Source organism: Rhizophagus irregularis, chromosome 29 (assembly GCF_026210795.1).
Source record: "Rhizophagus irregularis chromosome 29, complete sequence".
NCBI lineage: Eukaryota > Fungi > Glomeromycota > Glomeromycetes > Glomerales > Glomeraceae > Rhizophagus > Rhizophagus irregularis.
The window spans coordinates 714,928-739,982 of NC_089457.1; the positions used below are offsets into that span (position 1 = coordinate 714,928).

A 25,055-nucleotide genomic window follows, 5' to 3' on the forward strand; every position below is an offset into this window, starting at 1 on the left:
AAAAAAATTTAAACAATATGAGATATCAAATCAATTTTTCACCAGAATATGGAATGCCATCTCAAGTAAATAGCAATGAATTTTATCATTTATTAATAAGTATAATTAAATGTTTAAATAATGTATCTAAATACTATTATTAATAATTATGCAAGACATGACAAAATTTACAAAGATTATATACCAAGAAAATATTGATTTGTTGTTTGCAATTTCGAGTGTAGTTATAAAAAGCGATGCATTAAAATTTTGCGAAGAAAATACTTTTATTCATATTTGGGCTCGTTTATTGTATCTTCTTTATTTTCTAATGAATAATCAAATCATAAATTTTTCAAACACGACAGATTTACAAAAAAACTGCGCCAAACGAACAAAAAGCATCCAAAAAAGTAAACTATCATTTTAAAAGTTTTTTCGAAAACCGTGCAAATTAACTTTAATTGGAATCTGAGTTTCTCAACTGAAACTTAAGTAATTTGTATAAATACACTCAACTTCATTATAACATTAAAATCTGAATTAAAAACATATTAAAATAAATTAGATCAAGGTGAGATTGGGCACTTCAGCGCTTAACGGCACGCTCAAGCCCACCACTTGCTATTATTTCTCTTGTTTGTTTCATTTATTTTATTTGTTTTCATTTCAGAAGTAATAGTAATTCGTTTTTTTGTACAATCCCATTTTTTATTCTTATTTTTTATTCCTTGCAATTACCTTGCGCGCACAATATTCGTTTGTTCTCTTTCAGATGACCCGATACAACAAACGTGAGGAAAGTTGGAATAAATCAAAAGAAAAAAGACGAACCATAAATTACAAAAAAAATTTTGGATAGGAATGTTTGATATTGTTCAACATAAAAATATTGGATTAGAATTGGAAATTGCAAAATATAAAAGGTTGACAGAAGACTTAAATAAGAAATTTAATGAAGTTAATAATAATTACCAAAAAAATATTAATGGATGGAAGGAGTTATATTATTACCAAGTAGGAGTTTCGGAAGAATTGAAAGAAAAATATTATAAAAAAATAGGAGATGCGGAAGAATGGAAAAAAAAATATTACGAAGAATTTATTAAAAAGTAAGTGATCGAAGTTAAATTTCTGAATGAACAAAATTATTTAAATTTATATTGATGATATATTTTTTTTAAGTAATTGTCAATTAGATAATGAATAGAGGCACGTCACCAAGTTTAACAAATTCACTATGACTATCAACTATTACTTGAAAATTGCTAGTGCAGCAAAAAACAAAAAGAACATTAAAACAGGCATTATTAACATATTTGCGGTTCTTGCGTTACGAAATGAATGTTATGTAAATAAATATAATCAAAAAAGTTATCCCAAAAATATATAATTAATGATTTTACCATTTTCTTTAATGATAATTATTGCTTCACTCTTAGCAGAATGCCAACAACAGAAACCACTCGCTTCGAAGAATTAGTAAACAATTATTAAGAATATAGATATTTAAGAAGAAAATTACATTTTAAAATTAATAACTCACCGCACAATACGAGCGCAGGGCCAATAAAGTAATTAGAATATTTGGTTATTGGCCAGCGTGCATTACTAAATAAGTAAAAGGCTTGTTTAAACGTTCTGTATTTATAAAACCGGAAATTCAATTATGATTTATGAAAGTTTTTTGTATATATATAATACTTTTTTCTTCCTCAAACCAATAAAAAAAATATTTAACTTATTATTTTAAAATGAATAACGTACATTGCATTTGCGCACGATGTTCTTCGTGGTGTTCTACTTTTAATAATGAACGTATCGTTGGTCATGTAGTATCATCAAACACCTTTAAAAAACATAATAACTCTGATTTGGTTATTAGAAATCTTCATATTGCTAAAAATGAAAAATACAAATATCATACTTGTACGAAAGCTAAAAACTTGGATATCGTGAGAAATTTTTATAATAATCCCGATATCTTACAATGATTCGAAAACAATACTATTATTTTTTATAAATATATAGATAACCCTGACTTAAATTCTATTAGAAAAAAAATTCAAGAAAAAATTCACATTCCTCTTTATATTTTTAACCCTCAAATATATTCTCCTCTTGCACATTCCCCACTTCAACACTCACCTCAACCTGTACATACAATCCCTCAACCTTCTACCTCTCAAACTTCTACATCTTTCGCTGAATTCTTGACTCAAGTTGGCCCATCAATAATCAAAGCCGAAGAACAAGAATTAAATAAAAAATGTCAACTAATTAATAATAAAGGGAAAAATATACAGTCTGATGATGAGTCGATAATTGAGTCTCTTTTGATACAGGTTTCAATATTATCCGAAGAAAATAAAAGTTTAAGAGATAGAATTACTATAATTGAACAAAGGTTATTAGACTTTAATAAGATATTAATTAAAAATAATATAGTAGAAGTTTTAAATTTAGAGTAATAAACAATAAAATAAAAAGAATTTCTTCGAAGATAATGTTATATTTTGACAAACTCGTTTGATTTGTTTGAAATTTAGTATCGTAAATTTGTTTTGTTAGCTTATAAATTTTTAAAAACAATTATTCTATAATGATTTTACTTAAAGACTTTACTAGTATTATTTCTTCATGAACATCATAGAATAGCGCTTTGAACAAGCCATTTTATAAATAGTTTTTCCTTATATATAAATTTATTTATTTTTCTCTTTAAGGCTTCTATTTGAATTTAAAAGCATAATACTTTATTAAAATAACTTGATATACTTTTATTACTGTTGTAATTAAACTAGAATTAGTGTTAAAAAAGTTAATTCAGACATTTCAGTTCATTATTCGATTTATTCTAATAATAAAATTGCCAGTCATAGTCATTATGAATTTGCGAACGAAGCAGAAAAAATCAGTTTACCATTTTTCATCATATGCAAAAATTATTTTTCAAATATTTTAATTATATCAATACTTGCATGAAATATATTCTAAATAACGACACATGCAAAATACTTTGCAATTAATATTTTCAAAATTGGTAATTATCATAAATCTCCTTTTTGTTTCGAATTATATTAGAAATATATCTACTGGCTTTAACACTAAAAAAATATATCAGATATATTTGATTATAAATTAAAATAATAGCTAGTATGATTATGATAAATTAAAAATTTGTCTTACATTTTCTTTGATTTTGGAATAAAACTCTCATAAACCATTATTTTTTTCTCTACGAATTCTTTCGATTTTTCTATGCAATTTGTCTTAGCATTATCGTTATTGTCCATTTTCAAATGAATTCTCTCATACTTGAAAATTAATTCTTTTACACCAATTTTCTTATTTTCCCTAAAACAATAATAAAATAAATTTTCAAAAATTTAAATTGATATAACATAAAATAATTTTAAAGCAACTAACATTTTTTGTAAGTTCACAGATGAATGGGCTTAAATTTTTAAGCGAATATTATATATTTTTATATTAATCTTGAACAGACGCATGCATCTAAAAATGGGTTTATATCACATTTACGAAATGTTATATTAGACGAGCACAACAGATCTGATATATATGAAATTAATATTTTAGGCATCAATAAATGAGGGTGAAAAATGCGTATCATATAACTTTAATATAATTTCTTATTAACAATTTTATCATATTTAATAAATTTATAAATGGATTTATTTTAAAACTAATGAAGGAATTTTTAATTTTCATTATAATAAATATATTATAAATTGTCGTTCAAGTAAATCATAATGTTTTCGTCTTGCCAGAAGATCGTACTCAATGTTGGAGGTAACTGTTTTGAGGTTAATCTCAGATTGCTGACCGAATTTAATGAAATTAGGTGCTATAATTGGCCTAAATGAAATTTCTGAGTTAATCCTCTCATTAAAAAGTTGCAAAGCATTTGTGTAGTTTAGTAATGGATCGTGCATATAGGACCCCGGATATCTAATATAAAGGTCATAATGGACTTTTGGCCAAAAACACCCCTTTTTGCTGAAACTCAAAAAATCGTTTTTTGTAAATATCTCAGCATCCAGTAATTCAATTTTAATGAACTTTTTTTTATTTTGTAGCCCTCATTTAGCTCTACAATTTAAAAAAAAAAAAGTTCATCAAAATTGGACTACTGGATGCTGAGATATTTACAAAAAACGATTTTTTGAGCCCTGAAAAATGGGCCAATCTGCCGAAAGTGTGACTTATATCCCGATCTGCCAACTCTTTCTTGTAGATCCTTGGTCAAAAATTTCGCGGAAGAAATTTTTTATTCTTCATATTAACACATCTCTATTTTACTATTAAAATGCCTCCCAAAGGTAGCAAAAAAGCTGGCAATAACCCTAACGGGGGACCTGCCAAACGTCAAGACAAACGAAACAAAAATAAAGACTCTGGCTCTGACGTTTCGAACTCAGATAATGAACAAACAAACAATAAAAACAACCCTTCCAAACGTACCTGTACGCTCCCAGAAAATCCTATAGAAGAAGATTACGTCGCCGACTCAGCGGCTGACGCTGGAGGTAGCAACACTACTCCTCCTCAACAAAATAATACTGACAATTTTTCGTCTCCTCCTCCCAAAGAAACTACTGCGCCTTCTGCGCCTGATTCTGTCACGTCTGGTACTGACGCGTCCATGCATGCTCTAAAAGACAAAGAAACTTCCCCCTTAGACGCGTCTCCTAATAAGGACATTATGGATACCAATGATACTTCTCCTCTTCCCCTTGACGCGCCCACTATTTCCATTCTTAGGCGTGATTATCAGGCTGCTGCGGCGCCTAATATTTCCCCTGAATTTGTTAAAAAGTACCCTACTAATCGGGCTATGATTGACGCTGTCAATAATCTTCTTTTGGAAACTTATCACTCTTATACTGGCCGTCGTCGCATGTCTGGTTCTGGTGACCTCAAAAGATTAGTCATTCATTTCAATTCAACTACTGAACGTGATGCCTGCCTTTCTCTCCAACATGATGATCTTGCCGATCTCCGATTTTTTCTACACGACCCTCAGCAACTCCAAACTGATGAAGATCTCCGGGCTATTCAAGTTACTGACATCCCGTTTTTCATCAAAAAAGATGATATTATTGCTCTTTTTAAAAAGTATGGTAACATACAATTCTGTCGCCTCCATACACGTGCCAACGCTAAAGTTCAGCAAGCTTGTATTGTTTATGATGATGCTTCTTCCATCCAACATTTCATGGATAAACAGTGGGCGATCTATTGTTATTCCACTTGTTTACGTATTACACCATGCTCCCTCACCCTTGATCAAAAGAAATCACGACGTGAATTCGTCGCCGTTTTATCTCAGCTTCCTCCTAACACAAAAGATGTGCATTTAGCGCCCTTGGTACGATCAATTGGCGCTATGGCCGTTAATATACCACTATCTCTTAATTCCTATAAACCTAAACGATGGGCTTATATCACCTTTAAATCACAACAAATGATGGACACCACAATGGAACAATCAATCGCCCTGCAAGGTCATCGACTCCAATGGGAACTCCCGGAGAATACAAACAAGCTTTGCCATAGATGTGGTAAACTTGGTTGCGCTCCTACTGCTTGCCCGTTGAACAACTCTCGCGGTCGCTCACGCACCCGTAACCCTGTTGCACACTTAAAAGAACGTTTTCATATTGGATGATCGAATAACCATGACTCATCTGTTAATCGAAGTAGACATCGTTCCCGCTCTCAATCCAGAGATCGTTCTAATTCCCGACAACGTATTCATTCAGCCAACAATACTAGACGGAGCAATAATAATACCAATAATACTTCTTCACCCAATTCTTCTAATTCCAATAAACCTATCCAATCTGCATAATGACCTCGCTCCAATGAGCGTAAAGGCAAAGACCGTTCAGTTTCCTTTTCCACTTCCCAATGTAATAGTACTTCTACTCCTGGCTCATCTGGTCATAAACCTCTCTTGGTGGATCCTAATTGTTCCCAAATTCAAGAGATCCTTTCGGTGCTCAAAAGCCTTCAAGAAGATATGGCTAGTGTACGAGCTAGAATTCATGCTTTTGAATTAGCTGATCAGAGAATGTCTCGGCTGGAACTTTGTGTTTTTGGACATATGCATGATGATGTTCTTCCACCTGATCCCAATGATTCTCCACATATGCTCGTTGACAACCATCAATGCACCCCCTTATCTAACACAATCTAACCCGCCCACTTCGAACAGGCCTAATTCAGGCCCAGTTCTCCCTCCCCCAACGGTTCCTATTTCCCGTTCTACCATTTCTTCTTTCCCCATCCCCGAAAGTGCTGATGAAGCTTCTATTAATAAAGAACGTGCTGAAATATATTCCTTTCAACGATCTTTAGATAACAAATTCGATCACTTATCTGGCTCTATTGAAAGATTTATTAGTTCCATTTCTGGTGGCTCTTCCTCGGACTTAGTCAATAAGACTTCGTCTGATTAATTTGTTATCCTTTTCTTTCGCCCCGCAGTTTCTATCACAGTGTTATAATGATGAATGATAATATAGATTATGATACCTTTGTGCGGAATCCCCCCAACCCCGTTGATTTTAGTAATATTTTTAATGATCCTTTATCTGATACTTTATTTTCTTCCTCTTCCTCTACTTCCCTTATTCCCAATTCTTTTAACATTTCTTCTTTTAATGTTAATGGTCTTAAAACTCCTGGTCAAGGTTCCTTTAAATTGGACCAAATCTCTTCTTTCTTTCTCCAAAATCATATTTCTTTTGGCGGTATCGTTGATACACATTTATCGCCTAAACAAATGAAATTTTTGTCTAAACAAGTTTGTGATTATACTTCTTTTCATTCTGATTTGAACTCCACCAAACATGGTCGCTCTTCTGGTGGTGTTTCTTTATTCATACATAACTCTTTAGCCACTCATGTTCAATTTTATCAATCCCATTCCTCCCGTATTCTTTCTGTAGACTTGTTTTTTAAAGGCAATATTAAATTGCGTATATTTGTCGTCTACATTCCCCCTACAAATGATCTTGTTCTTCGTTACGAAGTCATTGATCAATTAATTTCTTTAATTTCCCAAACTTCTTCACAAAATTTTCACCATGCTATTTGCGGTTATTTTAATATGAATCTGGAGAAATATTACCCTATTTTTTTGCACCAACCTCAGGTTGCTGCTAAACAAATTCACAAATTATTCCATTACTTGCTTTCTCATAATTATAAGGATTGCACCCCCCTTAATCTATCTGGTACCTTGGGTACTTATCGCCATTTGGACACTATTACTCGTATTGACTTTGTTTGGTCTTGTCCACTTCTTCGCCGTTATATGTTAACAGCTTCTATTTTTGATGCTCATGATTTACACATTTCTGACCATAACCCTATTATTACATATTTTGATGCTTCATTATTATCGGATGCAATTAAATCTGCACGAGCTCGTCAACTTGGTCATAATACTTGACGTGTTTTCAAATATGATTCCATTTCTACTGATCAGTGGACTGCTTTTGCTGATAATTTGGATAAATTATGTCCAATTGATCCACTCATCTTTGACGCTTGGCCTCTTAATCAGAAGTGTGAATATCTCCATTCTAGGATTATCAAAGCTGCTAATTCCACTTTACCTTCAGTTACTGTGGGCAATACTTATATTCCCAAGAAGCCTAAAGACTTGGATAGTTTATGCCAGTCTTATAGATTTTTGTCTAAAGTGGCTAAAACTATCCGTTCTCTTCATAAGACCCCTACCTCATATTTTATACATTATGAATTCAAGTGGTCTTCATATTATACACGTCTTAATAATATTTTATCTCTTTATAAACAAACTTTTGTTACGCCTATTATTTTTCCTCCTTTTCTTCGAGATGCAAGAGTTGATGATTTTGCCAATTTATTACAAACCTTAGAAAACATGACTTTGCTTTTGCGAAGTCTTCTTTTGCTGAAAGAAAAAGAATTTTAAGCCTCTTCTATTCAGGCTAATATTGATGCTCGGAATGATAATTTCACCAATGATGTCTCTACTTTTATTGAATCTGCCTTGTCACGAACCAGACGACGAATCGTCCTTGATCGTGTTTTCATTGATCATCCAACACGCCCTGCTTTATTAACTTCTCCAGATGCTATTGATCAAGAAGTCATTGAACACTTTCAAAACTGTGTTCCAATTACCTCCACTCCTCCATCTTCCATACAGGATTTGCCTGAACGATGGTCTAATGTTTATGCGCTGCTTGCTGATGTTTCTTCAGCTATTTTTGATTCACTTATGGACCCTCCTACCCCTGAAGAATGGTCTTCAACAATTTCCTCCATGCCTAATGATAAAGCCCCAGGACCTTCTATGATCTCATATGAGATGTTGAAACATTTAGGACCTTCTGCTTCTACTCTTCTTTTTAACCTAATTTGTGCCTGTTTATCAGATGCAAATATCTCTGATTTATGGAGACAAGCTACTGTCTTTCCTATTCCTAAACCGCATGAATGGAAATGCCAACTTAAAAATACTCGTCTTATTACTTTATTAGAAGTGATTCGCAAGGCTTTGGTTAAGCTCTTTTACAATCGTCTTGCTCCTTTGCTCGCTTCCCACCATGTTCTTCAAGGAGGAAACTTTGCAGGTTTACCTGGAGGTTCCTGCCGTGATCCTATCATTACACTGGAATCTATTATCCATGATTCAGTAGTCACCAAACAACCCTTATGGATTCTCTCTCAAGATATTTCTAAGGCGTTTGATTCTGTTGATCTATCCATGTTGCGTTTTGCTCTTCAACGCTTACGTCTACCAGAAAATGCTATTCAATTCTTACTTTCTTTATTTATGTCACGTTCTAATCGTGTCATTACTGCACATGGCCCTACTCTGCCATATAGAGTTAGAATTGGTATCGACCAAGGTGAAGTTATCTCTCCACTCTTATGGGTTATTTATTTAGACCCTTTGCTCACTGCCCTTAAAAATGAAAAGAAAGACCCTTATTGTTTGGTTTCTCCAATAGCTTCCGATATTGTTTCATCAAATTCTTGTTCTCCGGATGTTTTAGAGATTAATAATTTGGTGTTTATGGATGATTCTACTCTGATTTCTTCTTCTAAAGAGGGAATGGAACATATGTTGTCTATCACTGAAGAATTTTATCGTTTGAACAACACTTTGGCCAATCATAATAAATATGCTCTAGCCACCAATGCAGTTGCTACTTCTCGAGATTTATCTCCTATAGCCTTTAATTTGATGACTTCATCACTCAACACTACTACTAATATTAAGGTTACTCCTATCCCTATGTCTTCTTCCTTCCGTTTTTTGGGTGTTTGATTTAATATTAATGGCTCTAGGAATTTTATCTGACAACAACTTAAGCGAGAATGTAATTCTTTCTCTGCAATTCTCCGCCCGGCGAAATTGACTGTTCAACAAGTGGTATACCTTTATAATACTGTTTTGCTTCCGAAATTGGATTATCGAATGCAAGTCACACATTTATCTGAGGCTGAATGCTCCACTATTACTTCTTCAGTTCGTGCCTTAGTTAAACATAAGGCCAAATTATCACGCTCTGTTCCTAATGTGGTGTTATATTTAACACAAGCTTTGGGTTTGATCAATTTATTTTCATTTCAACAACAAAGTCATTTTACTAATTTATTTTTGTTAGCAAATTCTTCTTCTGTTTTTATGAAATTACTTTTAATTATAGGTTGAGATTTATTCAATTTTATTGTTTAATTCCTATTTCTCCTTTGATGGTTTTGGATTGGTCTTATTGGTCTTCTCTTATAATTTTTAAACAAGATTATATCGCTAATACTTTAGCTTCATTGCTCTCTACTCCCTTCCGTCTGTCACGTGCTATTTTATCGCCTGTGCCTGATTTGATCTATCCTAATGGCCATACTCCCATTTATCAATGTCTTTCTTTGGATGTATTTAAGGCCAATTTAACGAGGCTTCGGAAACGTAGCCTTTTTTACCTTTCGCAACTTTTGACACCCCAAGGAACACATTTACTCTCTTGGTCTGTCATATATGCTAACTCTATTCAAAAGCGTGGTAATGTTCGTCTTTCCAATTGGTACAAAAATCTTTCTGCTAACGTCACGATTCCAGATAAACCTGGTTTATTGAAAGATCAATTTTTGATTAATCAACGCCCTGTGAGCCAAATTGCAAAAGAACTTGCCCCTTGTACTCCTCCTTCTGGTTATAAGAAGAATTGGATTGTCACGATGAATGATGATGGCTTTCCTATATTCGGTAAACAGATTCAGCTTCAACCCAAGCATTCCATTTGTACTATCGTACATTGGACTTCAGACTGTTTATCTCGTCCGAGTGACTTGATCATTCTACAACCTTGTCCTGGCTGCAACTTGAATATAAATAAATCTTCGTATTCAAAGAAATTTGTTGCCACTAGCTCTGTGTCCTGCTCCTATTCGGCCTCTCTTAGTCACTCATGGATTTTACCTATGAAGAAATCATCCATTACGAGTCACACATCCAGCTTGACTGCTACAGTGTCATGGGCGGAAATCATGGATTTTGTTACTTCAATTTGTAATTCTTCAACTCGCTCAGTGTTAGCTGTTGATATTCCTAATATTTCTTTTAATACTGCCGATATAGTTTCACCTACTCCACGTTTACTTACAGCTGGCGATGTTGCCACATCATCATCGGTCGTGCTTTCTCCAGATTCACATTACACCTTTTACACTGATGGCTCTCTTATTAATTTAGGAACCAGTGATGTTTCTATGGGATGGGGCTGGGTTCAAATTGTCAAAGACTCTGGCTTTCTTAATTCTATTGCCACTTATAAGCGGGGTATTATTCGCGATTGGCCTTCCTCTTCTCGTGCCGAAGCTGCTGCTATTTATGCTGCCTTATCAGCCTCTCCTGCCAGCTCTGTTGTTCATATTTATACAGATTCACAGTCTTCCATTGAGGGTTTGAAACATTGTTTCTTATCTGATTATTCAGATTCTCGTCTTTATTATAAGACTACCAATTTTGAACTTTGGGCCATCATTCAACAACTGATTGTGGATAAACAACTCTCGGTTTTGCCTTTCAAAGTTAAAGCTCACTTTAATTTTTATTGGAATGACTTTGCTGATTCTCTTGCCAATACTGCCCATACATCTGACGATGCTGTTCTCATCTCCCATCTCGATCTCGCCGCAGTTCATGATAGTGGTCCGATCCGGATATCTGTTTATCTGTAAACAGTTAATCCGTGAGTCATGTTACGGATACGGATGACTATCCATGAAAAATTGAACAAATCCGGATAAATCCATAACAGATAACGGATAATATAAATAAAAAAAATTTTTCAAACAAATTTAATAAAAATCTTATTTACTTGCTTTAAATTTCTTTAATGTCACTTTATTTATTTATAGTTTTGTATATTATACTTTAATTACATATTAATTATTATTTATTAACTATTCTGAAGTATTACTTAATGGAAAAACTCCCCCAACTAAGTGCCAATTTTTTTTACAAAAAACCAAATTTTCCAATGTATTTGGCAATAATTGTGTTCTTTTTATGGTCACAACATTACCAGCTTCGCTAAAAAGTCTCTCACTTGGAGTAGAAGTGGCAGGAATCGCCAAGTACTTTCTTGCTAACTTTGATAATATTGGAAACCGGGCTTTATTAGTTTTTCACCATAATAAAGGGCAATCATCAAGGTGAATCTTGGGCAGAGCCAAATAATTAGTCACTTCATCAACGTAAGTGTGACTATTTTTAAACATTCTTGCCAACAATGAATTTGACGAAGTTGGCCTAGATTCAGCCTCCTGGCTTTCATTAGTTAAGATTTTCATATTTTTATAGGCATCTTTTAATTGTTCATGAGTTTGAAGACGCAATGTTTCAGAGGCAAATTCTAAATCCTTGAATCGTGGATCTAACAAAGCAGCCAGCATTCCCTGCTCTTGTGGAACTTCCCAATAATGATTAATAGATTGGTATAATGCTGCTTTAACACGTTTTTCGAGTTCAAAACAATTTTGTGGAGTATTAATGTTAATTTTTCTGCGTTTAGGTTGCTGAGTAATCTCATCTTCCGGGGCATCCTCATAACCAACATCATCATCAAAGGCAGTATTCGGGCTAGTTAGATCTATAACTTCCACATTAGAGTCATCAGGTATCATTTTATTACTAATTACTGCCAAAAGACTATACATTAGACTAATTGTTGTATAATTGCTTCCACCTAGATATTCAGTTGCCCCAGCAAAATCCTCCAAGATATTTACTAGTTTATTCATTGCTTGCCATTCATCATCAGTTAGATTTATATCTTTTAATCGTTTTCCATCTCGTCGCGTATTAGGATCAATCATCAAGGTAGACGCCAAAACATCAATAAGATCTTTAATTTTTAATAAGCGTTTCCATGCAAGATAGTTGGAGTTCCAACGCGTTTCCACGTCAGCAATAATTCGAAGGTACTCATCATTTTTATCCAAATTCTATAATAGTATAGAATCGCATTAAGTTTTATTAGTAAATTGTGTAATTAGCCAATACAATTAATTTTATTAAATAAAATTGTTTAATTTAATTTCTTTTTTAGAAAAAAATTATTTAAGTTACAAAGTATTCTATAATAATTTTAAACTATGGGATATAAATTATAAATTAAAAAATTAAAAATAAATATTACTTAGTTTATAAAATTTAACGAAAATTAAGATGAAATTATTACAGTTGTAATTAAAAATATGTGTAAATAGATATACTAAATTAAATTTTAACAATTTACTCGCCTCATTATTGGAACAATGGGTGCTTTTTTGAATCTCTAGAAGTTTTTCCGTTTGTTTGGGCGTTGTAAAAAAATTTATCAGTCTTTTGGCCCTTGCAATTAAAACTTCGGCAGGGAGTAAACCTTTTCCCACAACTAGTTGAAGGGTGTGAGCTGCACATGGGAGTCGTGTAAGTTCACCCATTAGTTTCCCAGCGCGGACCATATTTGATCCATTATCAGTTGTCATTGAAAGTACCTTGCCAGTTAGATTCCAATTGGAGATAATATCACGTAAAACATTACAAATATTATCACCGGTATGAGGGTAAGGCACATATTGAATTGATAAGATCACTTCACAAAACTCAAAATTATTATTGATAAAAGAGCATGTAACGCCAATGTATCCAAGTCTACTTCGGGCTGTCCATACTCCATAGGTCTGTTGTTATAGAGCAGGAAATAACATTTTCGCTAAATATTTTAGTTAAGACAGTTTTAATTTGATTATATGCTTCAGCAAGTAATTGTTGAATTGTTTTATCACTTGGAAATCGATAATTTGGGTCAAATTCATGAATGAACTCGCTAAACCCTTCGTCATTGCATATACTAATTGGTCGATTATCCTTAATCAAGATTCCAACAAATTTTCAGTCTCGGTTATTTTTAATATCTGGATTATTCCGTATTATTTCATCTATACGAAGCTGTGATAACTGACCATTATTTTGTACCTCATTCATCTTTCTTTTATGACTTTCTTCAGTAATTCGATGTGTAGCAAGATGGGCAATAAAATTGCCAGTGGAATTATCAGAACCCATAAAATGTCCACATTGTTCTGCACCATTCTTTCATTGAACTTGAGCTAAACACCTTACTATTCTTTTGTATTGTCCAACTGGTTTATACTGATCGAAATATCCCCATATCCAACTTTGCCCTGGTGGTTTTGCATTTGGAATTAATACTAGCTGGTTGGTTATTTTATTTAACTCAATTTTTTCTGAGTTTTTATTATTTTTATTATACTTTCTACTCTTAGCTATCTGCTGCCGGCCACTTGTATCAGTATCCGATTCTAACTCAATTACATGTGAAATTGGTTTTTTCCGTTTTAATGGTAAGCTCTTTGATCCACTAGCTTCAGGGCTCGAAGCTTCTTCAACTTCAAGGTCTTCTAACTGCGGAATTTCTTCAAACCTATCACTAGACTTTTTTTTCTAGTCACAGTCACGCAAAGATAAATAGACAACGCGTAACGCGTTTTATGGTTATTTAAAAAAATGATGCAATATATAGGTGATTATGCATATTATTTCACATGACATATGCAGATTACGGATATCTGCAGATATCTATAGATATCTGCACATCCGCAATTTTTTATCTGTCATATAAAACTGCCATCCGGATATCCAAATATCCGTACGGATATCCGGATAATGCATCCACGGATCGGACCACTAGTTCATGATTATATTATGATCTATGATGACGTAATCTGTGAATCCAACCCAAGACATCTGTTTAAACAATATCATCAAATGTTGTATATGAAAGACCTTTTAGCCCTTTCTCGTTTCCGTTTTATTTCTCTTTTAACGAATCCTTCTCGATATATGGTTGACTGGGCTCTTACTTGGCATACGTTAATGTTTCAACCTACATTTGATAACTCTTTCACTAAGGAAAATGTCTCTAGACATCACACGCTAAAATTTCAACTTTTTCTGGAAGACCTACCCACTTTGGAATCACTGAAAAGGACACGGCCTGATTTATACATGGAAATTCTAACTTGTCGCTCTTGTGAAGACCATTTAGAAGATTTTATGCATTTATTTTTATGCAAAAAGCGTCGTGTTAAATTACATCAACTTTTAACATCTTATCTTTACTACCTTACCCAAAAAATCAAAGAAGCGGGTGATAATGCCAATTGTGACTATTCTTCTTTAGTGGATAGAATTACTTCCCTTCCTTGTTGGTCTTTCTCATCTAGTAACTGGTCATCCTATAGTCTGGTCTGTGGCTATTTGCCTACCGCCTTTCTGGAAGTTTTTGAAACTTTAGGTATTCCCCGCCTCGCTGCCATGAATGTGGTTGCTGCCATACATAACAATTTTGTTAACAAATTCCGTAAACGAATTTGAAATCCGCGTTCGTATGATAAAGGATTATGGGAACATGCGATGAACATTACTTCAAAACTTAAACAATCTCCAAGGCCTAAAGGTTTGCCTAAATCTTCTTATTTACCTTACTCATCTTTACCTCCTCCGACCCATGTTGATTCACGTGACTCCGGAACCGATTGGTTAAAAAACTCGATGCAATATGGATTATCTTGGTTTAATCACATTTTGGGTTTTATGGGTCGTCTAACGGTGCTACTTAATAACCGCTTTTGCAGGATGGAGTGTCGATTTTAATAGTGGGCGCGTCATTCGTTATTATGTTAGCATAGTTGCTTCTACTTTGATTGGAATATATCAAGGGGGGAGATCTAGGAAGTGTTAGTATTAGCGATTTTTCTTTTGAATTTTCTTTTAATTTTAATTTCTTTCTAGGAGACTATATAGCTTTGTTTTTAGTTAGTTTTTATTTTATTTTTCTTTTTCTTTTATGTAAATTTTGTAAAGTTTGATAAATAATTAATAAAGATAAAGGCTGCTATGCCATGTTTGCCCGAAAGTGTGACTTATGACCTGTTTTGGAGATATCCGGGGTCCTGTGCATGTAAAAAAACATGGTTACTAATTAAAAAATCAATTTTCAGTGGTTACATATTGTATATGAAACCGAACAATTAATAGGGTTGTTTTTGTTATTTATTAATATTCTAAAGCAATTTTATTATCAATTGATTTTACAATTGATTGTATCAGAATAAACAAATATAGTAACTTAACGAGTTGTTATTGTTCTTAATTATATTCTAACACAATTCTTTATTATTGTATCAAAATATAAAAATATACAGTTTATCGATATACAGTACATACTATGAAATGATAATAATGAAAGAAAAATATAAAATAACATCCATTATATGATAACTATACAATATTATCATCTTTACCAGCACAACAACAAAAAGAAATTATGAGTGCAGCAATAACTAAAAAGAGCGCTACAGCAGGAGATATCCACATTATTAACAGATTTGCGGCCCTCACTTGACATGCGGTACGAATTAAATGTGACGTATATGGGTAATCTACAGGACAAAAAAATGGAATACCTCCCATTTCATCTTTTGTAAATATAGTATATAAAACTAAAAAAAAATCAATAAAGATTAAATACTGTATAATATATGTATAAATAACTGTGGTATTACACTTACTCATGATAACTAAAGAAACTAGAGTTCCACTTAAATAAAAATGTAGATTAAATATAATTATCGCTTTTTAGACAAAAAATATGATAAATGTAATTATATTTATTACCTTATTCCATAATGATAATTATTTTTATTTTCATCACTTTTAGAATGGCAGCAGTAAAAACCGCTCACTACAAAAAAAATTAGTAAACAATTATTAAATTTACAAAGAATGTTACTTCATTTAAATTAATAACTTACTGCCTAAGATGAGCGCAGTTAGATATCTATTTTACAAGTTTGACAATTTTAATAAATTAATCATTCAAATTATAAAATACATATAATATCTTTTTTGCAACTTACACATAATCCATAGGATGGAGTTTTAAATTGCCATCTGTTTGGTTAAAAAGGGCGATCTTCGCAACCTCTAGTGAAAAAGAAGCTAGTCCAGCAAATGACAAGATAAGTAAGATTATTGCTAAGAAACAAACGCCAAGTTTTGCAAAAAAATTCATATCTGAAAAAAAGTTTTTTATAATTGATTTGTAGAATTGTAGTCCTTTAAATAATAATCTGATTTAATTTCTGGTGATACAAACGGCATCGATCATTTCCATGTAAAGTTAGTCTGAAAATAATACTGTATTATACAACAGGGCGGACATACCCTATATCACATATCGATTATTTGCCGATCATAATATATGTGATATCACATTAAATTTGAAGCCTTATTTCAAGCCACAAATGTTTTAAAAATTATATTTAATTATTTTATTTGTTAATTTGTGTTATCAATAATTAAATATATAAGTATTATGGCAAAATAAAATGTGGTTCTAAAGTTAGCTTTATGCTGAAATTTTCAATAATTCATATATATGCCAATCATCTGCTAATTTGACTTTGAAGCTTCGGCCCAAGCCACAGAACTTCGGGCCAAACTTGAAACTTTCACAGTATATCATTTAGGTATTCAAGAATAAATGGCTAGAATAAACCAGAATAATTTTTGATAACCCAAAAGTTATCATTGAATGAATGTTTACAAATATTACAAAATTAATATGAGACTAATATTTGCAAAATTTTATGAGCATTTTTAAAATTTAATTTATTAATAATAAATAAAATAAATTAAATTAAATCAAAATTTAATACATTAATATGTAGAATTTGCAAAAAAAATCAACTCAACGGTAGTTCTTTATGTGATAATATTGAACAAATGATCGGCAAAATAATCAGCAATATCGTGGTGTCCGCCCTGTTGTATTATACAAGTATACCAATTTTGTATTGTCGTATTATGATTTAAAGAGCAAATCGTGTAACTTGATATATTATATATACAACCGAATTTTTGTCTTTGTATCAAAATTTGATTTAATAACATAAATAATTCGCAACTTCCGTTCAAATCAATATGTCTGATTGACTGATTCTCAGCTAATTGCTACTCCAATTGGTGAAAATTGGCAATACGGATATGAAGCAGCTATGCGTGAAAATAAAAAATATATATATTTATTAGCATTTGGATTTATTATTATATTTTTATTTTGTGTATTTTTATTAATAAAGAACTCTGAAAATAATTGTCAGTGTCAAGCGCAATTAGATATGATTAATGAAAGGATGCAAGCTCACAATTTACATGTTGATAATGCAATTCATTTATTAGAATATCAAATACAACAAATGAAAAAAATGTTGAATATTAATATTAAGAATTTAGAAACTGGAATACATGTATGTGTTCTTTAAATATAGTCATATTTTTATTGTCACGTGATATGACACTCACAGAGTTTCGTGGTTTACTTCACAATAAAAAATTTGGCTTTTTATCAATTTTCACGTGATGATCATAATTTTGAGACAAAATTTATATAAATAAACCCAATTAGATTTAAACAGTGCCTTATCAATCTACTACGGTAATATGTCATTGCGTGTTTCTTTTATTTTATAAAAGTATATAAACAAGTAAAAAAAGCCGCAAATCTCCTTCAAAATCTTAAAATGCAACATCAGAAAGACGATTATACTATCGCTAAAGGCTGTACTAGTATCGAAGAGTTGAATCAATTGACTTGCTCTTCTAACCATTCAAATGAAGAATTCAAAATGTCATTCTTTCATAACCCACCAGATGATAATCAAATTTACCATATCACTTGTAAAGAAATTAAAAGCGAAAAAAGTACCGATATTGACCAACGCTCTGATCATACATTCTACCATAGTCTGGATGATAAAAACTTTCAAATAACATGCAATTTGATTTCAAATACATTAATTGTTAAATATTTGAACAAAAAATTGTTCGGTATCGAACTTAAACAAGTTGAAGTACAAGAACAAGAGTGTTTGACATTTTCTAATACTCAACGAAATAATTTGGAATATCATTTAAGGACATGCTTATTTCAAAATAAAGAGCATAACGTTAACGTTAATATTTTGGATTAACCATTTATGTAAGAATTATTTAGCGGAAATTTTAATAAATTAGTTTAGGTTTCAGCTTAGATATATTATTTCATATTTTGATTTTAACCGTATTTTTTTTTTTGTTATTTGCCCTTTTTGAGTAATTATTTTTTTTCCTTTCTCATTTATTTTTCTTTTTTCTTTTTCCTTTTTCCTTTTACACAAATTCGTAATTTCGAATTCAATAAAGTGTAATCGAATTTGCTCAAAAAAAAAAAAGACATTTTCTATTAATGTACTGTAAATAGGAATTAAGGACTAAATTCCTCGGTATCTCTGATCATAAAATAAATAAATTTTGAGAATTCATAAAGTTTTATATATCTTGAAAATTATCATTTACATTATAAATTTAATTGAAATATTAAAATAATATATATGAATTTACTTGTTTATTTTTTTATTATTTGAATATTATATGTTTTTTTTTGCGCCCTCGATATGTCGCAGGAGCGATAAAAAGAACCTCTTATAAATATGCATATCATATAGTATACATTACTGTCGAACCATTTTAATTGATTAAAAAAATCCCTTCCTCCTTGAATTTTTGAGCGCTTTTCAAATGATTGAATGGCGTTAATCTTAATTTAAAAATAAAGCTTTTTCTTTCTCATATAACAGGTTATAGCCGGCTTTTTGTGAGATATCCATTCTATCGAGAGTTCTTGTAATTTTAACTCTGATGATCAATAGGCAATTATCAATGTCCTTGTTAATAAGTTTATTTAGCAAATCAAGGATTGGTATATAATTTGAAAGAAAAGTGTCTGCGAGACGTAATGAATGGAAAAAAAAGTACTGTACAGCCAAAAATATTTATAAATTATGCTGCGGCTGTATGAAATTGTATTACCTGAGTATGAGCATTTGCCGTATTTGTAAAGTACCATTTTTCGTGTGAAATTGAGAATTCTATATAAATACAGACGATAAAATTTTTGATTTTTTGAGCAATGGAGAAATCAAACCGAGGTATTTACTAGTATCAAATTTTGTTATTTTATAGTTTTAATGAATTAACATTTATTATAAATAGAATTGCAAAAAATCGCTTATGTCGCAATCGAGAAAAGGCGTAGAAAAGGGATTAACAATGGATTTCAATCTCTTAAAGAAATTGCCGGTTTATGTATTGGTAGTAAAATTTCTAAGGAGAAAATTTTACAAGAAGGTAATTTAACATTAGTATTTATTATCTAATTAATTTTGCATAATAATAATGTATTTATTCTTTGTAGCATGTCAATATATCCATATGCTAAAAACCCAACACAATGATTCTTTAATCGAGATCAACAAAAGTAAAGCAATTAATGAAGAATTGAAGTGCCAGGTCTATTACTTGGAAAAATCATTGAGCGGTGAATTGGGAGAACAAGAATCCTACAATTACTTCATTGAGAATATTCTTCAAAAATTTGTCACGACAAACGAAGAATTAAACGATCAATTGAAAGCAAGTTTTTAAGAAAACGAAGAATTGAAAAGTAAGGATTTATCATTGGAGAAAAGACTTCAAGAAAAAGAAGTAATGGCCGAAAGAATCATTGAAGTAAATGAAATGTTGAAAAATAAGGTTTTTTTATTGAAAAGTCTACAAGATAAAGAATTAAGACTTCGGGAAAAGAAATAGTGAACGAGAATTTCCTTCAAGAATACAAAGCATTGAAAAGTAGAGTTTTGCTATTGGAAGAAAGTCTGCAAGATAAGGAGTTAAGATTTTGAGAAAATGAATCAATGAATAAGAAATTGAAGTATGATGTGGCAAACTTGATTCATTTTAATAATACAAATCAACAAAGAATTGAGTATCTTCTATCTCAGTTAAAATTGATTACACAGGATAAGGGAGAGAAGGACTGAAAAGTTATTTTTGCTAATTTTCGATCACATGGTATAGTAGTAAAAATTGTTAAATAAATCAGTATTCGTTTATTATTATGTGTGGTGACATCTCAGCTATGTGATTAAATTTTCCTTTACAATTATAATAATGCAACTTCGAGCATAAATAATGATAAAAATTTGAATAATTATTTGCTATCAAATATATTATAAAATAATACCATAAAACCGTAACTGGTAATCAATTGAAATCAGATTTTTTTTAACCAATAACAATTCTTCATTTTGTGTCACAATATATTTAAATAAGAATCACGTGAATTACAGATGACATTTTAATAGGTGGTATAATTAAGCGTAATTTAACAATAAATCACCAACAAACTGCTTCCTTTCTTATAATCACAATAAAAATTATAAAAGTAAAGCTATAGCCTTTAATATTACATTTTTGTGATACGATCGGCATCAGTCCTTCAAATATATTCTCTTCTTTCACATTTCCCACTTCAACACTCGCCTCAACCTGAGCATACAATCCCTCAACCATCTATCCCTCACCCTTTTACCTCTTTCGCAGATTTCTTGACTCAAACCGGTCCATCAATAATCGAATAATATTATTGTCAGACCCGTATTATTACACCAATGCCAGGAAAAGCATCAATGAATGAAACTTTTGAAATAACATTACTAAGCATTTTATTGCTGTTTGCACGTGGAAAAACTGGTCGTGAGCAAGTTATCAGATTACAGCTGAAAACTGTGAGAAAAATCAGAAATAAAGAAATTATTTATAATAGATTTGTTGAATAGTTTGACTTCTCAAAATTTTACTATGGATATCAAATCACTTCTTAATATTGAATGCGAGCATTGTCACAAATTATTTAAAAATAAGCATGCAATTAAACAACATCTTAAAACCCATATACGTCCTCATAAATGTACAGTTTGTGATAAAGATTTTGCTCAAAGAAATCATTTAGAAATACACAACCGAACTCACAATGCTGAAAGACCTTATGCGTGTAATTTATGCACTTGGAAATTTTACGATGTAAGTTTAATAAAATTAAAAAGTGTTTATTCGCTAATTTATGGTGTATAATTATTGATATTTTTTTTAACGTTTAACAGCCTGATACTTTGAAACGACATTTGAAATATACTCATAGTGAAGATAAACCTCATGTTTGTGAGTGCGGAAGTTCTTACAAGAGGGTGTCTTCTCTTGGTAGACATCAAAGAAAATGCATATTGTTATTATATAAAAATAATTTTTTACCCAATCTTTATTGTTAAATCATATAATGAATATGTTAGCTTCTATGTTAAAATCAATAAATCCTGACAGTTGATAATGATATTTCATCTTCACTTGTATCAACGGCTTCTTCAATCCAAATTTTGAGTTAATTGTTACAAAAGTTTTATTACTTTTTATCAAGGATTTGGAAAGTTATTTTTGTTACATCATTATTCAAGTATTCGTTTCTTAATTTATATTTCATTATGCTTCATAAATCATAATAAGTTTCAATTTATCTTTGGTGACATTCTAGCTATTAACAATTTCGATCATACTGATTTATTTTCTCGTTAATTTCAACCAATAAAAATTCTTTGTGACACATAAAATTTATTACTTGTATAATATGAATCACTTAATTACTGCTGATACACATAACAAAAAATGGTGGCATCAAACAATTTTAAGCTAAAAACTAAAGAACTAAACTACTCCTTTTTCTTATGATCACAATAAAAAATTATAAAAGTAAGCCTTTAAATAAAATATTATAAGACTTAATGAAATAAATAAGAAAAAACAACTACACCCAGATAAAATCATTGCCGGACCAGTATGGTTACCACCAATGCCAGGAAAAGCACCAATAACATTAAATACTAAAGAAAATAATGAAAATGTAATAATGAATGATACTAAATTAAAAATGAAAGAAATCAATAAAAATGCAAAAGTTGTTAAATAGCAATAAATTTTATTTTTTGAATTCATGATTAATAATAAAATTAAAGCAATCAAATTAAAAATTGATGCAGTAATAATAGGATGAGCTATCCATCCGGATTTACCATTAGTAGGTACTTTAGGAACAAAACTATCAAAGGCTGATAGTAAAGCTTTGATAGCTTCTTGTCCAAGTTTATCTATTCCTCCAATGGCTGTGTTGGCTACATTTTGTATTGTATTGCCAGCATCTTTTGCAGCATTATTTAATGAATTGCCTACATCCTGAGCTGTATTGCCTATTGAATTACCGATTTCATTTGGATTAATGTTAATGCCACGTTTATGTACTTGTTCAGATTGGATTTCTTCAGAAGTCGGTGCTAAATAAAAAATGCTTTTATCATCATATTACTTCAAATGAATGAATTATAAATAATTATAAATTTACCTTTATCAAAGTTATGTGACACTTGTTGAGTGCAAGAATCATCGATACAAAAACCCATCAAAGTGAATGTTATACTGTTTCTTCGAAGGATTTTAGTTACAGGTTCACTAAATGTAAATTTACTTAAAAATACGCTTCCATTTATACTACCAATTAACGTGGCAATTAAAAATATTAAAGATAAAAAAACAAAAATTATAATAGAGACTCTTAATTTATCTCTGTAAGCATCACGTAAATGATTGCTAATTTTTTTTGACATGTTAGTTACATCGCTATAATGATAATTTTTAGGTACAGTATTTATAAAAATTTAAGACATATTGTGCTAATGTATCATTATTTTTACGTGTATTCTTTTATACTGTAATAATTATACAATACAAATGTGAGTTTATAATAATTGTGTATTATAAATTTATAATAAGTATTATAACTACGACAACTAACATTTAATAGGGCAAAATAATCCATAATACAACAAATACTTTAAACGATCAATGGTTAACTGTTCTTTATTTTAAAATATATAAACATTACGAATTTGTGGTAAAAGAAAGAAGTTTCTCATGTCACGTGAATGAATTGAATTTTATTGGCGCCAATAAGCGATATGATATCGAAATTTAATATTACGGGATATACTTTATTTCTTGCACGAAAATGATTTATTCAGATTCAAAATTACGCGAAAGAATGTTGGTAAAATCAGCTGTTATATTGCATAATTAGTATAAACTTAAAGATTCATTAGAATTTTTTTCTATTTTTGCTTTCATTATTTTCATACCATCATTAGTGAATAGAATATCAATAATTAACAGTAACGATATAACAAAAACAATTATATCGGAATTATAAGTTTTTCATAACTGATAATGGGAACAGTGATAGCGAAAAAATGTACATATCAGATTTTGTTTTAAATGTTTAATATTCCTGATTATTTCGATAAAAACCACAATTATATATAAACAAAGAATTTTTATTAATAAAACACGTTAACATAAAAGTAAGAATAAGAATAAGAAAATAGAAAATCATTTACTAACGCTAATAGAAATTTGAGAAGCATATAATTTTAAGATTTTTTCAGATAGAAAAGCATACATTAGTTATCAAAAATAATTTGAATATTCTTGAATCGTAGTAGTCATATGATTTTTAATAACATGATTTTGATAAGATACAAACCAATTTTCAAGTTCTTCAAACTTATTTTTTTCAGAAATAATAATTTGTTCAAGTTCTCTGTTCTTACTGATTAATATTTTATTTTCATTATCCTTTTCGTTGATATCTTGTTTAAACTTGTTATTTTCACTTTGAAACTTAATCTTCTCATCAGTCAGCGCGGAATTAGCAAAAAACAAAAAATTATTTTGCTCAGTAAGATCTTTGATACATCGATTCTTAGTTGCAAGTTCCAATTTGAACAACTCTTTTTCTTTTGAATTAAAGGCTTTTCTTTTCGGTTGTTTTTTACAAACTTTGTATTGTTTCAGTTGCTCGTTCAACTTTTTTATTTCTTCCGTTAAGTTTTTCTTTTCGTTTGTTAAAATTCGATTCTGAGATAATAACTTAACTTCATTTGAACATTTGCTCTTTATCTCATCAATTTCACTTTGAAGTTTGCAGACTTCTGAATGAAGAGAAATAGTTTCAGTTTCTAAGGATTTATTTTCAGCTTTTAATTCTTTAAGTTCGTTGACTTGTGAAATACAATTTCTTTTCTCAAGTAACAAATCCGATTTCAACATTTGATTGACAGAATCTATGTTTAAATTCTCAGATTTCAATAAAATATTATTCTGAATTAAACTATCATTTTCAGTTTGAAATTTTGTAATTTCATTAATAATATCGGCTGTAAAAGCTTTAGCAAGGCCTTCAATCATGTCTTTACGACTTGAGTTATTATTCATATTAACTGTTTGATTAACGTTACATAACGATAATAATTAATAAAAATCAAAAATTTGGTTTTAATCTTATTAAATTATAAAATTACCTGTCAATTTAAATGCAAGTTTAAATTGTTCGAAATTTTTTCATTACAACTTGCAGTTATAAATAATTTAGAGATTGTGATCGACAAGCAGTTTGTGTGCATCAATAAAACTTGAAAAAAACAACCAGCTCGCTCCA

The 25,055-nt window shown here is 30.7% G+C and overlaps 7 protein-coding genes across 7 annotated transcripts; 4 read left to right on the plus strand and 3 right to left on the minus strand.

The window, feature by feature from the left end:
• Nucleotides 1–843: 843 nt before the first annotated feature.
• Nucleotides 844–1,189, plus strand: OCT59_019506 (uncharacterized protein; the record flags this gene model as incomplete). The annotated part of the gene is made up of 2 exons (XM_066143572.1): nucleotides 844–1,091; nucleotides 1,165–1,189. The coding sequence occupies 2 exons, from the start codon at nucleotides 844–846 to the stop codon at nucleotides 1,187–1,189; spliced, it is 273 nt and encodes a 90-aa protein (XP_066005308.1).
• A 544-nt stretch (nucleotides 1,190–1,733) lies between these two features.
• Nucleotides 1,734–2,450, plus strand: OCT59_019507 (uncharacterized protein; the record flags this gene model as incomplete). The annotated part of the gene is made up of 2 exons (XM_066143573.1): nucleotides 1,734–1,908; nucleotides 2,011–2,450. The coding sequence occupies 2 exons, from the start codon at nucleotides 1,734–1,736 to the stop codon at nucleotides 2,448–2,450; spliced, it is 615 nt and encodes a 204-aa protein (XP_066005309.1).
• Nucleotides 2,451–15,859: 13,409 nt separating this feature from the next.
• OCT59_019508 (uncharacterized protein) lies at nucleotides 15,860–16,652 on the minus strand (the record flags this gene model as incomplete). The annotated part of the gene is made up of 5 exons (XM_066143574.1): nucleotides 15,860–16,080; nucleotides 16,150–16,178; nucleotides 16,256–16,322; nucleotides 16,393–16,418; nucleotides 16,498–16,652. The coding sequence occupies 5 exons, from the start codon at nucleotides 16,650–16,652 to the stop codon at nucleotides 15,860–15,862; spliced, it is 498 nt and encodes a 165-aa protein (XP_066005310.1).
• Nucleotides 16,653–18,162: 1,510 nt separating this feature from the next.
• OCT59_019509 (uncharacterized protein) lies at nucleotides 18,163–18,612 on the plus strand (the record flags this gene model as incomplete). The annotated part of the gene is made up of 1 exon (XM_066143575.1): nucleotides 18,163–18,612. One exon carries the CDS (start codon nucleotides 18,163–18,165, stop codon nucleotides 18,610–18,612), a length of 450 nt encoding a protein of 149 aa, XP_066005311.1.
• Nucleotides 18,613–19,589: 977 nt separating this feature from the next.
• On the plus strand, nucleotides 19,590–20,104 carry OCT59_019510 (uncharacterized protein; the record flags this gene model as incomplete). The annotated part of the gene is made up of 3 exons (XM_025310421.1): nucleotides 19,590–19,608; nucleotides 19,673–19,807; nucleotides 19,875–20,104. The coding sequence occupies 3 exons, from the start codon at nucleotides 19,590–19,592 to the stop codon at nucleotides 20,102–20,104; spliced, it is 384 nt and encodes a 127-aa protein (XP_025182664.1).
• A 2,149-nt stretch (nucleotides 20,105–22,253) lies between these two features.
• On the minus strand, nucleotides 22,254–22,965 carry OCT59_019511 (uncharacterized protein; the record flags this gene model as incomplete). The annotated part of the gene is made up of 4 exons (XM_066143576.1): nucleotides 22,254–22,267; nucleotides 22,345–22,428; nucleotides 22,582–22,839; nucleotides 22,908–22,965. The coding sequence occupies 4 exons, from the start codon at nucleotides 22,963–22,965 to the stop codon at nucleotides 22,254–22,256; spliced, it is 414 nt and encodes a 137-aa protein (XP_066005312.1).
• Nucleotides 22,966–24,025: 1,060 nt separating this feature from the next.
• OCT59_019512 (uncharacterized protein) lies at nucleotides 24,026–24,832 on the minus strand (the record flags this gene model as incomplete). The annotated part of the gene is made up of 1 exon (XM_066143577.1): nucleotides 24,026–24,832. One exon carries the CDS (start codon nucleotides 24,830–24,832, stop codon nucleotides 24,026–24,028), a length of 807 nt encoding a protein of 268 aa, XP_066005313.1.
• Nucleotides 24,833–25,055: the final 223 nt, after the last annotated feature.